The 19,031-nt window shown below is 45.2% G+C and overlaps 1 protein-coding gene across 1 annotated transcript in view; it reads left to right on the forward strand.

Annotated features, from left to right (window-relative positions):
- The window catches only part of THADA (THADA armadillo repeat containing), a 1,588,234-nt gene that overhangs the window by 761,378 nt on the left and 807,825 nt on the right, over positions 1-19,031 (forward strand). Inside the window, exon 29 of the mRNA XM_086927803.1 lies at positions 1,032-1,163. Within this exon, the coding sequence (XP_086783929.1) occupies positions 1,032-1,163 (132 nt within the window). The remainder of the gene's footprint in view (positions 1-1,031; positions 1,164-19,031) is intronic.

Consider the following 19,031-nt stretch of genomic DNA (forward strand, 5'->3'; position numbering starts at 1 on the left):
TTCTGTGACAAACATTAGGTCAGATATATTAAATAGTAGCTGCTCAGACAGTTATAATTCATTTATCTAGCACTGAGGAGTATGCAGGCGAGAACAGGTTTCAGAAGTAGATGGAGCATATGCTAAATAAAATAGTGGGTTCCAGAGAATTTGTAGGGGTAATATAAGGAGGACATTATCACACCTGGGCATGCTCATCGGGAATTTTACAGGGCAGAAAGAGGTTGGGATAATAGAGTAAATAAAGTGGCAGCAGAGACAGGAGGTAGAGTGAGGTATAGTGAGTGAGGTCTGAGAAGTAGGGAAGAGAGATGGAAGGTTTGAATGAGTGTACTGGACTAGTGCATGGAGGAGCAGAATTCGAGAGTTGGAATGGACGGAAAATGTGGAATGTGTGCAGATGAGGATTGAGGGGCAGAAGAACGTTCACGGTTATTGTAGGTATTGATGGGTCAATGAGTATACGTGTAAGTGCATGTGGGAGGAAGTTAGTATTGATATTTGAAAGAAGGTTTGTATTCTAGGATGGATTTAAAAGATAAAGATGCATGCAGATTGCCGAGATGAGAGGAAGGGTCATGCAGAGGGGTTTGGTGAAAAAGGTGTGGCGTCTGGGAGAAGTATGAGTTTACCCAATGCCGAAGTTTGCTTTGAATCTTCTTTGGTAAACTCACGGGCTCACTCCATCCTGTGTGTAACCTGCCCACCAGTCATTCTCCTTCTTGCTTGAGTTGTCTGTTTTCTGGAGGGCTGGTTTCATGTTTGCATCTCCTACGTTATTCCTCCTGGGGACTAATACATAGTAGTACCTGAGGCCCTTCTTACTTCATAATCCTGTATAGAACTCACTAAAAGGTCCAGTTTCTGAATTTATCCATCGCCTTTCTGTTAACGGTTTCCTACAGTAAAAGTAACTAAGGAACCACAGTTGGGTGCAGGCCTCTTTGGCAAGATGCCAGTGTGTGTCCTGTCGTTATATGTTGGAATTAAAGTGTTGTGCTGAAATATCTGACACGGCTGTTTCCCTCCAGTGATGCCGGCGAGCTGAAGCTTCACCCGAGCTTGTTCCTTCTGCTTTTGATCCTGGGTAAACTGTATCCTTCTCCAATGGACGGCACACATTCCGCTCTGAGCATGGCACCCTTTGTGCCCTTCGTCATGAGGTAAGGTGTAAACATGTTTCAGTGTTCAGTTAACACTTGTGTGCAGTAGTCGTGATCAGGACACAGGTTGCTGTGTTACCTTCTCACCACTCTTTAATTGTATAGTCAGACTCCTGTTCTAAAGGTCTTTGGGTCTTCACAGTCAATTACCTTACATTTTTCTGTACCTACATGGTACTTACTCTGGGCTATGGGGAGATGTAGCTTTATGGTTAGGTATAATATGTAGACAAGGCGTGTTCAGTGAAGGTCTATGCGGTATCGATCTGTGCTAGATTTTCAGGGTGTCCACTTAAGATACATTCGCATAGAATAAATGTGGAGGAATCATTTACACAGTAGTTCTTTATTTTCAAAATGTGGCAGAACAGGACCCTCCAGGACTTACATTGGGCACCCTACTGTCGAAGCAAGCTTGCCACACTTGCACATGACATTTAGTTTGTTTGCAGAGCAGACAGTCTCAGTTAGCCACCGAGTACCTTCACCTTTCTTTACTTCTGTAGTAATTTTTCCTCCGTTTGTAGTGCTTGTGAGCACGTGTTGCAAGCATGTTGAAAGTGCTTGCCCTGTACCCGAGAGGCACGTCAACTTGTTTAGAAATCGCAGTGATTCAAATTATGTGTAGAGGAATTTGATGCTTCTCTGAGAGTTATACATGGCTAAACGAGCGAGCGAAACACGGGATTGACCAGAATAGTGCTGCAATTCTACCATGAAGGGAGAGCGGTGCATATAGAGATGCTGTATGGTACTACACAGTGGTGCTGGAAGAATGTTCAGACTGGGTGTGCTGCCATCAATGTTACATCACTGAAGTCATAAGGAATGTGAAAAATCCAAGCATCACACTAGGAACAAGTGTAACAAATGAGACACGCCAATTCAGCAGGAGTGTGGTACGGGAGAGGTATATAGCTGGCGGGGCATTTTGGAGCATTCTGTTGCACATATATTACTAAAGTATGGTGTGGTAGCACACTGTCATTTACAGACTGCATATTTTCAGCTCAAATGGCCCCCTACATTTGAAGATACATGCAGTTTTACCGATTAAGCTATGTAGCACGCAACCAGTAATGTGCGGAAATCGAGTTTCACAAATATTTATAATTTGTGCATCACCAAGTAAAGTGCCTTTATTTTTTCTTAATGACATTAAAATCTTTACTTCCATCATATTTCAGAACTGCAAAAAATGTGCTTCATTTGTGATTGATTTCCTAACTTCTAATGTATGCTGAATAATTTATACAGTTCATTTACAAGTATTTAAAGGTTGTTGTGCAAGAAAATAAATTGACACCCTACAGCTTTTCTTTTCATTGTCACCGTACCCCAGGAAGATTGTCAGATAGTTCACTTTACAAAATCCTCTAACTTTGGAGTCTGAGAAAGAAAAGTAAACGCCAATCTCTGTGCTAAAAGAATAAGGCTCAATATGAGACAAGACCTAGCCTGGCATTTTAACTCTGTCTTTGAACACACAGCAAATGTGACAAGATAAAAAACAGAATTTAAAGCTATCTTCATTCCTCACTTATCTTCTAAGCTCCATCATGGATATTTTTGGGGTTTTGCAGCATCCCGCACCCCTAGTTCCAGGATATCCCTTTTCACTGCATTATCTGACTACTTAATCCATTCCACGGCATCATTACATCATCCCATGGGTTGTATGGACGGTCTACATAAACCTAGGATTGCCGTTTGAATTATCTTTTATATTATCTTACTAGCATTTTTGTCTCACACGTCTGTCATGTGGGTGGCCTCTTAGAACTTTTGAACCAGGGTCTCCAAACTTTTCTTTAGTTAGAGCTGCTTATGTTCAATGAAAATCATCCTGAGCTACTAACATTATTACTATTGCAGTGCTATAATAGTAACAACATCAGACAAGACTACATTAGTGACCACCCTACACAACATTAGCACCAATGATCACCTCAACACATTAGGCAGGGGTGCCAGCAGTAACACAAAGATGGATTTGTCAGTTTGGAATGCCTTTACAAGGGTAATCCAGAACAGTCATAGCTGCAACACTACTGCCGCCAAGATAATAATATTAGTAATAGGTCCTCCCAGCACGAAATGGTTTATCATTCAAATATCAACTTTAAATATATTTTGGAAATTCAACCATTTTTTCTTGAAATATCAGCTTAGGAGTTTTAAAGATGCACACATTTTTATCTCTAATACACACATTTTTAAATGTTGGTATACATATATTAATTCAGACAAGCAAAAGCTTTCAATTAAGTAGACAGGGCTGCACACAGGAGATCTACTTACAGGTAACTGGAGAGCTACCAGCAGCTCCTGAACTCCCCGTTGGAGAAGCCTGTTTTAGACAGTGGTACACATAAAGTGATGGAATGCTTGAATTACTTAATCTCAGCCACTGGTAATCTGCATCCCAATTCATCATTATTTTGCACACCATGCCACCTCAGTTTGGACCCTGTGATGAAAAGCAGCGAGACTCCCAAGACTTTTGTTGCCGCCCTTAGGAGGAACATGATTCAGAAAAGGGGGTGGTGATGAACAGAGTGTCTGAATTAAGCAGACCACGCTTACCCAGTCCAAATATCAGGGCTTGATCCATCACCGTTTTTTAGCTCACTGCACCATCCTAGCTCAGAACCTGGCTACATGCAAATTAGTCTGTTCCTGTCCCAGTGCATGATGGGAACAGGGCAAACCAAACTACCAAGCCAATTCTTATACTGGGAAGGAAACAAGCTACCGGGGACCGGTTTCTGGCATTTCAGCCGTCGTCGGCCCGGCTTGCTTGAATCCTGATGGTGCAATGAGCAAGGGACTCACATCTGAGTATACCCTTCCACGCTTATGGTGGACAAAATGATTCAGAAAAGGGGGTGGTGATGAACAGAGTGTCTGAATTAAGCAGACCACTCTTACCCAGTCCAAAGATCAGGGCTTGATCCATCACCGTTTTTTAGCTCACTTTAGGAGGAACATGGCGGCAGCAGGCTAGCTGCCGCGGTACTCCGCTCTGAGCCTAGCGGAGCGTTATGCTTTTCTTGCCACGACAGAAACAAGGACTTCGGCATGAAAACTCTTGTGTTTCCCTAGAAGATTTACTAAATCGCAGAACTACTGAAAAAATATCTAATTCCCGAAAATTTTGCTTTTCACGCTCCGGGTCGCGTATGTGGTCTTTCTTCTCTATCCATGTGTTTTGAGAGGGGCGTGCTCCAGCCCGGTTCGGCGATCTTCAGAATCCCGACAAATCAGCCAGCACCGCAACCACCGTCAAGTTTGTGGCCGTGGTATCAGGCCGCCCTGGAGCTCTGCCGGGGAGACACTTGCGGTCTCTCCGTAGAGACCTTCGGCCCTGTGTGCTTGCGAGGAAGGAGGCTGAGACCAGGCGGACCGAAACAGCCGTATCAACAACAACTGCAGTAGCAGTCGCCCCTGTATCTACAGCAGCCACAGCAGCTTCGGTGCCATCTATATCTACAACAAAGGAGGTGAAGGGGAAGCAAGTAGGGTGGGGGCAGCTGATATCAAGCGGTTTCAGATACCTGTAGAGGGGCCACTTGATTTAGGGTCAGGCTCGAGTGCCAGCACAGAGCGGGGGGGGTGCAGTGTATTAAATATGCCGCGAGTTACCACTCTTAGACATTCCTGCCTTAATCCAGTTGTAGCCCCCTCAAATTTACATCCAGCGATTGCTAGTCGGGACCTTAGAGGGAATAGAGGCAGTAAAGATCAAAACCAAAACCGGGGAGTTAAAACCAGAAAGAAGAAGCAGGTCAGGAGTGGGTCCCTCGCTCTGGGAGTGCAGTCTCCAGTTAGGCTGGAGTCTGGGAGGGCGACCCAGGGTATCGCTGAAGTGGGTTTTGAGCCATCCAAAATTACCGATACCACTAAAACGCCCTCTAAAACTTCCTCATACCTCTCCACTGAGGTGAAAGCTAAACGCGCAAAAAAGTCTAAGTCAGCTAAAGTAGTTCTCGACTCTAGCTCTAAGATAACGCCATCTCTGCGCTCCTATTTTAAGGCTATTCCTCAGGTGCTAGATCTGGTTCAGAGTCACCCCCCTGCAGCGAGTACCCCCCAGGCCTATCCACGATCACGGCTCTGTCCGGCTGCTTGGTTTCATTTGAATCTACATCTGAAAATATGGAGGTGGCTTGCAACGAAGTTCAACCTGGGGTGGGGGGCGTATCCACTATCAACACTTCGACAAATGTCAACTCTACTTTGAGTAATACTTCGTTCATGAAAACCATTGGCAGAATTAGGTGCCGAAAATAATATCAGTCTTAGTGGCTCTTCAGGGGCATCTCTTTCGGAACTCAGTGCGGCACCAGTAACTTCTGCTACACCAAGTACTTTCATTGAAGTCGAAGTGCGTAGCCATCTGGATGAACATATATGCCATGAGGTTGACACAGGCCTTGAGCCAGACGCTTTGGGATGTCAAAGTCAAAATCTAGAGGGGCACTTAAATGTAAATCTGAATATTCCGCTGCAACCTGCCTCCAATTCCTCTTCCATCTGCGATATCCCCTCTAGCCTCCCTGTTTTCGCCGCCGACATACCTCCAGATCTTTCACTCTCTTCACTACTGCCTATGTTTTCAAATTTGTCAGCTGACATTAAACGGGGGTTTGAAGAGTCAACAAAAATCCAAAAAGAGATCAGATCTTACTACGAGTCTTTAGACCGTAAGATAGATGGTCTTTTTTCAAGAACTGGAGTGTTGGAAGAAACAGTTGCTGGGATGTCTCTTGAAGTGGAAAATGTTAAGTAGGAAAATGTTAAATTAAAAAGAGATGACACTGCTCTGGCAGATAGAATGGAGATCCTGGAAAACAACGTGAGGCGAAGCAATATCCGCATTTTGAACGTGCCAGAAGGCAGTGAAGGGTCCGATATCAAGGCCTACATCATTCAACTTCTAAAGAAATCTCCTAAATTAGATCAATCTGAAGAGGAGTTAAATGTTGACATTCAGCGGATACATAGGGACCCCTTCAGGCGGAGCCTACAGAGGACTAAGCCACGAAAGATACTTGTAAACTTTCACACTTTTTCACTAAAGGACCACATCCTAAACTTAGCCCTCAAACAAAAATCCCTATCAGGAGTAGGCTTCAATTTCCAAATAAGATCTGATCTTTCAAGGGCCACCCTTGACAGGCAATGGGAATTGGGCAGGAGGATGGAGGCCTTTCGAAATTTAGGTGCGACAGTACAGCTGAGCTTTCCTGCAGCTCTGAAGATTATGTTTAACAACAAAATGTTTAACATACGTTCAGTTCAGGCTGCAGATGAGCTACTGATGACTTTTGGTGTGGCTAAGGGGGGTCAGGGTGGATCAGGCTGAGTGATTAAGAGATAAGAGCAAGAACGTTTCTCTTCTGAAGGTAAAGAGTTTAGAGTTCTACGATTTTTGTCTCTCCCTGATTTTTTCTGAATGTTTCTAGCTGTTCCGTCTCTTTTCTCCTCTTCCCCTCTTTTCTCTTTGTTTTTTGTTTTTTCTTTCTTTCTCTATATGCAAACATGTAAATAGCGTTAAAAAAATTCTCGTAACAAACAGAACAAACAAAAAAAAGAGTCTAAGCTGAGGTATAATATAACACTAGCAAGAGGGTAAGAGCTCCTTGCATGGGAAAAAATGCAACGCTTCATGGGGGCTCAGAATGGGCCATGGGTACCACAAACCGGACATGCTCCGGTTAGATAGTACAAGGGTTCCTCAAGGGTGGAGGGGTGGGGTTCACGCGGGTGAGGAGGGTCGGGGAAAAAAACATAAAATGTTTCTCATTTCCTAATTGGTTGTTGACAATCTTATTTTCATTTCCAAAAAATGGACAGGTATCATATTTCAGACATGGGTTAAGGGCTGCACGCCCTCAATGTCTAGCCTAACACAGCCATGAATACTCTTAGGATTCTCTCCTGGAATATTAACGGCCTGCGCACCAAACCTAGGGGCTGATTAGGATGGAGGATTTTCCGCATCCTCCGGGCCGGCGGAAGCCACCGCCGGCCTGGAGGATGCGGAAAATCCTCTGCGGACCCACCAAGACCCACCGCCACATTAGGATGGCTGGTGGGTCCTGGTTTCCGTCCGCAGCTTTCCCGCCGCGGTTGGCTTACAACCGCGGCGGAAAAGCACTAATATGGTGACGGTGTCTCTCAGACACCGTCAGCCAGATTAGGATGTGTTTGGAAACATGCTTTTCCGCGGCGGCTTTTCCGCCGTGGAAAAGCATGTGTAACTTCACTCTGGGGGCCCGTTGCGGGCCCCCTAGGTGAAGGGGGGGGGTGCACATGGGGGGTACCTATGGTACCCCCCTGCATTTGTATGCAGTAAGCGGCAGGCACCGCGCTGTGCCACTTTCTACATACAAATGCAATGCGTGCATTTTTAACATTGCTGCGGGTGCAGCTTGAAGCTCCACCCGCCGCAATGTTAAAAATAGAGGATGTGACCGCCACCCTTGCGGTCACATCCTAATCTGCACAGAGGGAACGCCGCAGCCAATGCGGACGTTCTCTCCTACTCAGGCGTCGCGGACGGACTCAAGTCCGTCCGCGATCCTAATGACACCCTAAATCGAATAGGATTTTACAATAATTACGGGATTCTGATGCGCAGGTCGTTATACTTCAGGAGACACATCTGGCTGAGGCTGAGCTACTTGATCTGGTAAATAAAAACAGGTGGATAGATCTGTCTACCTCTACCTCCCAAACAACCACTACTAGAGGGGTTACTATTCTTTTTAAAAAACAATTACCACAAGACTCTTAGCACGGAAGGTAGACCCCGCAGGCAGGTGGGCTATCGACACTGTGGTCATAGGTGGCTCACGTATAACGTTAGCTGGATATTATGGGCCTAACCGGGATGATCCTTCTGCTTTGGAATCACTATTTTCCGAACTTTTGCACTTCTCAGAACCAGTCATAATAGCAGGGGATTTTAATATCGTACTTGACCCCTTGCTAGACAAGACCCCGTCTAGCCGACAACAAACGTTGTCTAAATCCAGAGCTTTTTTTACTTAAATCTATGTGTCAATACGGAATTATAGACATCTGGAGAGTAAAGGCGGGTCAGAAAACCGGTTTCTCTTTTCGAAATTTCAAATACCATCATCGATCCAGGATTGACTTCTTTTTAATAAGTAGAGCTTTGCTCGATTCGGTAAAAAGTGTCACTTACCTACCGTCGCACCTGTCGGATCACTCCGCTGTTTCTTTAGATCTTGTTGGTCTGATTCAATCCCCGGCCAGGTCATGGTCTTTTGATAGGTCCCTTCTTACATCTCCAGATGATCTGGCATGTATTGGAGCAGAAGCACAAGAATTTTTTCGAAACAATATCGGCTCTGCGAGTTCTAGTACTGTATGGGACGCCTTTAAGTGTTCCTTGCGAGGGGTCATTAAGAATAAAACTACATTCCGCAGGAGGCAGTACACCCAAGAAGTTGCATCTATAGAGGCCAACCTGTCACTAATGCAAACTGAACTAGAGGCCTGCAGAAATGTTTCTAACCCCATAGCGCTGGCCAAGCAGAAAAAGCTGCTGGAACTTAAATGGCAACTGGCTTCTGTGCTTAATCAGCGTATCCTCCAGAAGAGGGAAGCTAGTAAACTAGCCCATTTTGAATTTGGAGAAGGGGCAGGCAAACTTCTAGCCTGGAAGGCTAGAACCGATCGGACTCGTAATAATATCGAGTCCATAACAACTAGTGTCGGGACCGTATCTTCGGATTTAGAAATAAGATCGGCCTTTAAAGATTTTTTCCAGAACATCTATCAGGAAGACAACAACATCTACCTCGAAAATATAAAGGAGTGGCTGAATTGTATTTCACTACCATCGGTATCCCTTGAACAAAGTGCATCCTTAGATGAGGCGATCACAGAAGAAGAGGTGGTGATTGCGATACAAAACAGCAAGGAGGGTAAGGCGGCGGGGCCTGATGGCTTGCCGGCCGAGTTATATAAACACCTTGCGGGTGAAATTGCTTCTTTCCTTGCTGTATTATTCAATCAAATCCTGCAGGAAGGAGTTTTACCGCCTATTTCATGGAATAACGCATCCATCACACTTATCCTGAAACCAGGCAAGGTTACCACTGACTGCGGTTCATACCGTCCCATTTCAATTCTCAACGCTGATTATAAAATCTTTGCGTCCCTCTTAGCTAAGAGGCTGGGTCAGGTCGCTCGCCAGGTCGCTCCCTTAGTCTTACATTCCAACCAGAAGGGCTTTGTTAGGGGTCGCCAGCTCTTTGAGCCGACGTATGACCTTATAGGAGCAATCGATATGGCGACATGCTCCTGTATGCCCCTGGCAATCCTCACGCTGGATGCCACCAAGGCCTTCAACAGGGTCAATTGGTTGTACCTGTCGGGGGCCTTGGAAAAATTCGGCGTGGGTCAGGCTTTCCGCAAAGCGGTGGAACTCCTGTACCATAACCCATCTGCTTCAGTCTTGGTTAACGGTGGTCTGTCAGAACCATTTACTATTACAAGGGGCACACGGCAGGGTTGCCCATTATCCCCCCTGCTTTTCGATCTCTATATAGAGCCGTTTGCTCAAAAAATTTGGGAGGACATTAACATCAAGTCTTTTAAATATAGAGACTGGGAAGAAAGGGTGTCCCTGTAGGCAGAAGACATTATGATCATGACGTCAGAAATTAGTACCGCGTTCCCGGCAGCCATAAATCTAGCACGTGAATTTGGGAAAATCTCAGGGTATGAGGTAAATGCCCTATTTGGAACAATCTCAAGGGGTGGAGGGGGAGGGGAATAGGTAAGGCAGCCCCCCACTCACACAATATTCAAACAATTAATGCCTCACCTAAATGCAACTGCATCCATATAAAAGACAAACAAGGTAGGGACTGCTTGTCATTAATACTCCCCGGAATATGTCCAATAACATAAATCCTTAGGTCAGGATGTGTACTTCATCAATATAAAATCACACAGGACCACATACAATTCACCCAAAAAAAGGTGTGAAAGATAGAGTACCTCACGGTAGAACTACCCGAGGGGGTTCCCGGTTAGCAATTGCCGGTATACCCACTTCTCATCATTGGCCACTCTCTCTATGTGAAAAGACAAAAGTGCACTAGAAAGAATAATAGTGCGGACGTGAGAATAGTGGTGAAAAACACAAATAGTGACAAACTTATCAACACTGACACCCACTTATAGTGTGCAGAAACATATAAATAAACCCCTAACCAACCACAAAAAGATGATTGTGTAGCAGGGCTTTGCTTGCTTTACCGTTTTATTCTGAAGCAGCAAACCCCACTTGTTTAAAAATGGTTACTTATATACCATAGTGTTTTATGTCCTCAAGCCGACATGTTTCATCGCTCCACGTTTTAGCGATTTCATCAGGGCATAAGAGGGGTTGTCTATTCTCAGTCTTTTCAGAAAAGTGTGGACCTTTGTGAAGAAATAAAACAAGGAGACGCTGAAAGCGCCGTTCAAGCCCCTCCCATAGGGGGCACAACCAATGCAGCATATATTGACACACAATTTTCAGGCATATTTGCCTTGAGGGCGCTATGTCAGCACGTACCAGCACCACTCATTAGGACACTGTGCCAAATATTCACGTGTCCAAAATGTGACCGGAAATAGTCGCAGCCACCTGTACATGTTTGAAAACAGATTAAGCGTCAGATGGAAACTTACGGGCTAGAACGCTAATAACAGGTTTGTAGGAAGTTGTTAGTTAAAACTGTGTTGTCCCCACTACCCAGCCTAATGCAACACTGCACTCGTAATTGAGTGCTTCAACAAACTTTTCTTTTAAAATCCAGCATTATTTTCCCGGTTGCTAACAGCGGGCATAAGTGGCAGGGGTTAAGCTGTTGACTAGATCCCCCAATCCAACAAAAACGGCTATTGCTCTTTCTTAAAGCATACACGGCTCACGATCATATACTGGTCCCTTTTACAATTCGGACTCGCATAGTCCAGCTAAATCATTCAGAATTAGTGATCAAGTCCCTGTAACACACACACACGCTCCACCTGCAACACACTCTTACTGTTGCCGAGTCCCTCCAGCGCTTCCGGCTGTCCTCGCGCTAGAACTGAGCGCGGAACAGGAAGTAGCCGGGGGGAACGTGACTCCGCCCACCACGTCGCACGGCAGGGCCATCTTAGGATGGGCTTGAGCAAACTCATAGATTATGCCCTGGAGGTTTTTGGGGACCCACTGTGCAGCACCCTCATTCGTTAATTAAATCAGGCAATCCAGATCTAGGTGCACTATTAAACTGAAGCATAAATATTGAATCAGAGCTATCGCTACATTATAAGTTAGGAGAGCCCACTGCAAGGCACACACGATAGGTAAACGGTTTGGGCAGAATGTATCCTGTTGAGTTGCGGATCACGTGTTGGATAAAAACTAACAATGCAAAAACTAAATGCCTGCATCAATACCCTTGTCTGTGTGCATATCCCTATAAATGTCAATAACTCTCAAAGTTGACTATCAGAAATGAACAAGGGGAATACAGATGTGTATTTCATAGGCGAAAGAGTGTGCCCCGCAGGACCACAAACCGGGATCACTTTTATATGAAACTGGGACCCTCAAGGAGGTGCATAGACAATGTCAGAGTACTCGACATCCAGCCATCGGTGTTTCTGCAATGTAGGGGCTGATGTCCTCAGAAACTCGCAGATGTCGAAGTGGAAATGGAGGTGCATAACAGAACCCTATTATCGCCTGCTCACTTTATTCCACTCAATATTTTCATTGAGTCCCTCCTGATCTGCCTTCTCCAAAAATATCAATTTTTCTTCTTTTCTTGCCAGAATATTCTTCAGGTTGTGTGTCTCACCCACCACTTTTTCTAAGACGGTCCACTTGAGATCCTTAGGATCATGTCCCGACATATTGAAATGTTGTACCAGGCGGGTGGTCAGTTTCTTTGCTCTAATAGTACTCAGATGTTCCTGCACCCGTATTTTTACTTTGCCGGTCGTGAGGCCAATGTATTAAAGACCGCAACTGCACATAAGTCTGTAGATGAAATGCGTTGTGTTGCAATTGCTGAACCGGTTCAAAAACCAGGTTCTGCCCCCACGTAAAGATACACTTTTGGTGGCTGATGTAAGCCCACAAACCCAGCAGTTACCACATGGATAGTGTCCCGCCGGTATAGTGCTTGCCTGGACAGTGCTCGGATTACGTGTATGGACCAATTTGTCTCGTAAGTTAGGGGCTCTTTTGAAGGCAAAGCGCGGAGTTGGCATCTTGTGCCCCCCTGTATCAAGTGTAGACCAATGTTTTTTTATAATCTGCCTTATTTTGGTTGAAAGGGGGTCAAAGGTCGCAGTGGCGGCTGGTGACATTTGAAATTGGTAGGGCGTAAAAGTTGCGGATGAGATGCGTTGCGAGTGAGCGAAGCGAGCGTGAACGTCATAAGAGGGTGGAGGAGATTATCCTGAGAAAAAAAGAGTGCAAATGGTGCATTTTAAAGACCATTTGACAAAGCAATGCAAAACGGTTTATAAAGCAGTTGTGAAAGTGTAGATATACATACTATAGTTGACATCACTCGACAGGGCACAGGCCACTTGCTAAAACAGTAGTTAAACACTGCTCCATGCATTCCGTCAGTCACTCTTGAACTCGTTATTTTTAGAGCTGAACTATGGCTACGATTTTGTTAATTTTTTATTCATCATCTCAAACTACCTTTCAGCTCGGATATGCAAGTATCCAGTCTCTGAAAAATTAAAAGCTGGACAGACTAGAACAGAGACATTGGCAGGCATTCATTCTTTGCAAGGAAACTGATATGTTTGGACAACAAGGAGACTCTGAGATAAACGTTAACCTGTTAACCTCTTTGTGTGCCCATACCCTGGGGAGTATACATGAAAAAGCCTCCGTCCAAACCCAAAAATAACTGTAAAGTAACACTCTACAAAACACACAGACCATAGCGTACAACCCCCCAAAGGCGACAATTTATCCACGAGGCCATATCTCCAGATTCTCCGTTTGTTATGATGCCCCCGGGGCCCAAAAAGAGCCTCGTGTCTATCTTACTGCTTATCTCTGCGTTCAGCCATTAAGAGGATTCACAGGCGGCATTTCCACTACACCGCGCTTCTTTTATGACCAGCACTGCAAACAACAGATGTTACTAGTATTACCCAATTTAATGCAACTCACTATGACAACCTATACTGTTGCTCCTCGTCTCTAATTCAATTTCAAAATACCTTATCAGTGCTCCCTTTGTATTTCCGCATCACTTGAAATAATCACACCATATTCTACATCTCGGGTGACCTTTCCCCTTAAGAAGTGAATATATCGTGGTGATCATTTTTAAACGGTAAACATTTTAAATCATTCTTTTAGTTTTCTGATTCATTTGAATCATTTTTATTCACAGTTTCCTTCGTGTTTATTGTGTAATTTGTTATCAGTAGACGTCGACATTACATTAATAAGTACACTAGTAATCCAACTCGTTTCGAAAGAAAAGTTCCATCATCAGAGGCACTTTATCATGAACTTTTCCCATTGCTGAGAATTATTATAAATAAAAGGTGCGTGTTACTATAAGGAGGCAAGGATGAGTTGGTCGGTCTTTACTTTGATTCAAACTGGTGACCTGCAGATCGAACGCGGCACCAGTGAATCATGAATAGACTGACCCGTGACCCCTCTTCCCAGCTACTTAAAAAAGACGACCTGAGGGGATGAGGGGGGAGGCGGGAGGGGTTTGGAAATAAACACAATATATATAAAATAAAAGTAAACTTACAATCGGTCGGAGACTCCGTCCCGCCGTCCTGGTTCAAGTCCTGCACGTCATCAGGAAGGTGGCGCGCAGGCAGCCTCCCACCCCTCCACCGCCTCCTTCTTGATTGGTGCGGCCGGCTGCCCCAGGCTACGTAATTTTCTCTGTATGCTGCTGCTGCAGCATACAGGGAGAGTGAGTGGGTGGTGTTTCTCGAGGGCAGGGGGGAGTGGCTTGGGGGAGTGGCTTTCCCACTGTTGTGTTATACTGTCTGTTTGGGCTGCCTCAGGCTGCCCAGTCAGTCCGTATTAACAACAGTGGGCAAGCCACTCCCCCAAGCCACTCCCCTCTGCCCTCGAGAAACGAAACTAGGAAGTTCTTCTTTCTCGCCGTGCAAGAAGACAGAAACAAATGGTAGTTATATTAAGGCAATAACTACCATTTGTTTCTGCCTTCTCGCACGGCGAGAAAGCAGGGGGGCGGCGCCCAAACGCCCCCATGGTGGAGCCGCCGCTGAAAGGTCGTCACTACTGGCAGGCACGTTTGTTTTTCTTTTACATTGCGCTCCAACAGTGCTTCACGCGGTGTATTAAGAGCCCCTTCTGTGCATGTTTGATCACTTTAGCTGGATAGTCCCGTTGTTGCAGTTTGGTGACTAGCTCAGAAGATTGCTCAAGAAAGGTTTCAGTAGACGAGCAATTGCGCCGGTAACTCAAAAATTGTCCAACCGGAAGGTTGTCCCGGAGTGATCTTGGATGGAAAGAGTGGTAGTGAAGGAGGGAGTTCCTATCTGTGGCCTTGTGGTGCACACTAGTCACCAACTTGTAATCCACCGCAGTGATGTCAACGTCAAGGTATACCGCAGATGTATTGCTGATGGTCCCGGTGAAGCGAAGACTCGGGTCCACTTGGTTCAACCATTGTAAGAATGTGTTGAGCCGGTCCTCTGTACCTGTCCAGATACAGAGGACGTCGTCAATATAACGTCTCCTCAGAGAGATGTTCTCTCTGTATGGGTTGGACTCATGGAGGACCACATTCTTCTCAACCTGGCCCACATAAATGCAGGCCAGGCTGGGAGCAAATGTGGCCCCCATAGAAGTACCAGAGGTCTGCAGATACAATTGTCCCCGATACTCCCCCAAAAAATTTGTGAGTGAAATTCAATGCATTGCATGACGAACGTTTGAGGTGTGTCATAAAACCACTCCATCTACCCCAGGGCCCGCGCTGCTGCCACCAGTGTGGCGTTCTGGAGGATGCTGGTATACAATGACTCAATGTCAATTGTAACCAGTAGTTGGTTTGCAGGGTCAAAAGCTAATTCCTTCAAGATGTTTAAACTGTCGGTAGTGTCTTGTACATATGACTCCTGAGTGACCACCGCTTCCCTAAGAAAGAAGTCGGCGAACTGGGATAAAGGTTCAAGGATGGATTGAAACCCTGGGATTGATGTTGATAATAAAATCCGCCTCCTTTGAATAGATCCATTTTTTTGAGACTGCCTCTGACACCATCCTCTTGATGGTGTCAGCAAGTTCAGGGGTGGGGTCACGCATTAGAGGATAGTAGTTAGTGCGAACCCCCAGGAGTTTAAGAATTTCCGTCTCGTAGTCACTGGTGTTAAGTATAACTACGGCCCCGCCTTTATCGGCTGGCTTGATGGTAATAGCCAAATTTTTTTGTAAGGTACCGACCTGCCATTCCTCCTTCGTCATATTATGGCCCGAATTGTGTCCTGAGGTCTGTTCAAGAGATTCTATTTCTTGAATGACACGTTCTTCAAATACCGCCACTTCTGGGCCTAGGAGCGATGTAGGTGGGCAAAAGTTAGAAGGCCTACGTAAATTAGTGTCAAAGAGAGAGAGAGGTGTGCTTTCTTTATCAGCAAACAATTTGTGTAATTTTATCTTTCTCATCATCTCTGAGATTTCTGTTCTGCATAGGAAAGGGTCGTGTCTCGGTACATACCCGAGGCCCTTGTTTAGAACACTCCGCTCGATAGATGTAAGTTCATAGGAGGATAAATTTACCACAATGTCATTGGTAATAGAAGATGGTGAGTTATTCATTCCCCCTAATTGCGGAATGAGCTGGCCCTGCTCGGTGTAATGCGGGGTGAGAATGTTTGCCATGTCTGTTGTATTCTCCCTCTGCCTTGTCCCTGTGGTTGACCTCTGCCCCCCGACCACCTCTCTGGGGCTGGCCTAAAAAAGACCTCAGTAGAGCTCATAGATCTTCGTCCGATCTATTTTCATGGGCAAAATTAACCCTGTTGTTTACGGGTAGTGTTTGTCGAGCTGGGCCCTCTTCGTCCTCACTGCTCGTGTTGTTGAATCGCCAATTATTAGGTGTACGTCTGTTACCTCCCTGTCCCCTCTGGCCTCCTCTCTGATGGTATTGCCCACGCCTCTGATATGGTTGTGCCCTAGCTTGCTCTGATGGTCTATCGTAATATTCGTCTTCGGTATAGGGAAAAGCCCCAGTGTGGGTATGACGTTCAAGATTCTTTTTAAGACCTTTAATCTTTTGGTTGACCATGTATGTTTTATATTCAGCCAACTCTCCCTGTATGCGTGCTAGCTGGTCTTTAGCATCAGTTAGTGCCTGGTTGTTGTTAAGACTCTCCTCCAAATCCAATATTTCTTTAAGCAATGCCTCACTGAGGCGTTTTGCCGTATTGATTATTAGTATCAACCAATCACGGGTGCATTTATTTGCAATGGTAAATGCCTCCAAGACTGAAATTATGGCATGGAACAGCGATGTAACAGGTTTTAATGAGCAACTAAGCAGCAATATGAAATATCTTGGTTTAAGAATCGTTAAAGATATCAACTTGATTGCTTCTACCAACTTTGCTATAGTTGCTAAAGAGTGCAGGAAGCTAATGGGGCCTTGGGGACATCTCCCTCTGACAGTTCTGGGTCGTGCAAATTTAGTGAAAATGTCCATTTTACCTAAGTTGACTTTTATTTTTAACACCATACCACTGTATTTTGACACATCACTGATGGCGAAGATGCAGAGTGACATCTCTTCATTTATCTGGAAAAACAAAAGTGTAAGAATATCTTGGAAGAAAATAAGGCGTCGTAGGGAGAAAGGTGGTTTGGCCGGTCCTGACCTTCAGATATATGCATGGGCTTTCCAGATGACACACGCACGTATGTTGCTAAAAATCCCATCAGACCAAGGCATAGGGTTGATGTTTGCAGCATTACTACAGGGTGAAGGAGTGGGGCAGTCAGGTTTTATTTTCAAGTTTGGAGACCCTAAATTTTTCAAGAAGGTTAAACTGAAGGTGTTGCAGGGCCTAGCAAGAACTTGGTTCAATATCAGAGCTGCAACCAAACTAGGATACCACTCGAACAGATCTCCCATATGGGATCTCCCTGCTCCTCCTGGTTGGGTAAACGATGAACTGGTGATCCCATTAAGAGACGCTGGAATTTCAACTTGGGGTGACCTGTTTGTGGAGGGACCATGCTTTCCTGGGAACATCTAGCGAACAAGGTGGCCCCTAACTTCTCTAGATTGAAATATCTGCAAATTTCAAGCTGGGCCCAAGCACAGTCATCTAGAGTCCCCCGTCGTTTCAACTCGCTTCTAGGGGGAGACAGTCAGCTAGAATCTTCTTTGCTTGATAAACCATTAGTATCTAAGGAAGTTTCCCTATGGTACAACTTAATCTTAGAAGAGATCGATGGGGAATTCCATCTCCCAGACTTACTGTGGGGCTCCTTGATGCCTTCCTTGAACTTTAATGATTTATGGCTAATATCCTTTAATGTACTGTGGGACCTAGTCAAGCCAGCCTGGCTCCGCAGGAACCACCTTTTTACCCTTCACAGGGCCTACTACTCCCCTCGGAAATTATCCAAATTTTCAACAGGTGAACCGGTGGCATGTGCCCGGTGTGGTCTAGTGGCGGCCTCTGATGCGCACATGTTCTATGACTGTCCTCACCTGACGTCTTTTTGGGATCTAATTAGCAACAAACTTACATCCTCCATTGGTTCTACAGTGGTTATTTATCTTCGGCTAGTAATTTTCGGTGTGGTAGATCAGAAGCGAAGTCCTGCCAAAAACCTCTTGTTTTACTCTATCTTGGTGGCCCGTAGAGAAATCTGCAAGCGATGGAAAGAGGCTTCTCCTCCGTCTTTACATGACTGGTATACCTCAATGCTACAAATATCAAAATTGGATCTCGCCAGGGCCGGGAAACCAGACAAAAGAGCTTTTTGGCATTTACTTGATTGGTCTCATTAGTCGTGCTGGGTTTTTTTTTTGTAGTTGGTTTTTTTTTCCCCCCAGGTCTGATGATTACGAAGCCATGATATACTCTCCCCGGTAAACATCTTCGCCTCTTCTCTTGGCGTATTGGTGATATAAGCAATGGTGGTAATTGGCTTATGGTTAGTATCTGTCTAATAAGCAACAAGGTGTTAGCATCGGCAGGGTGAACGACATAGCTGTAGGGTCATGGCAGATCCGCGCACCGTTTTTATCCCTACCAGTCTTTGAATGAGTCAGCATGTCAGCACCATCATATGCCCTTCTTCCCTGTTCAGCGGTTTAGCAGACTACAACCATGGTGAAGATGAGGACCCAAAAAAAAGAATTTAAAAAAAAAGACTTTCGTTGCCGCTTGGTGCAAACCACCTCTAATTCACTCTAAGATTGGTGATCAAAATAACGAGGCAGGTGCTGGAAGTTGGAAGGCGATGAACAAGTTTATTGCTCTAGAGGAGAGTACATCACTTCGAGGCTATCGTCGGGAGGTGCTCTAACTGCATCTCTGAGGCCTGGCCTTTTATATGTTTCTTTTGTCACTTTATTGCATGGTCAAACATTCCTGGCATCAGTTTATAACATAGTGAAACATCCCTGGAATCCCCGCCCTTAAGCTAGTTCCCACACAAGTCCAGAAATGTTCCCCCACCCGGATCTTACAGATGATCGATATCTCGCAGCTGGACATTCCGACAGGACCTAAAACACATGGGATCGGTCAGAAAAAGGGGTCAGGTCACTGATTAAATTCCGACCCCTTTGTTGGTGG

The sequence above is a fragment of the Lissotriton vulgaris genome, chromosome 6 (assembly GCF_964263255.1).
Source record: "Lissotriton vulgaris chromosome 6, aLisVul1.2, whole genome shotgun sequence".
Taxonomy (NCBI): Eukaryota; Metazoa; Chordata; class Amphibia; order Caudata; family Salamandridae; genus Lissotriton; species Lissotriton vulgaris.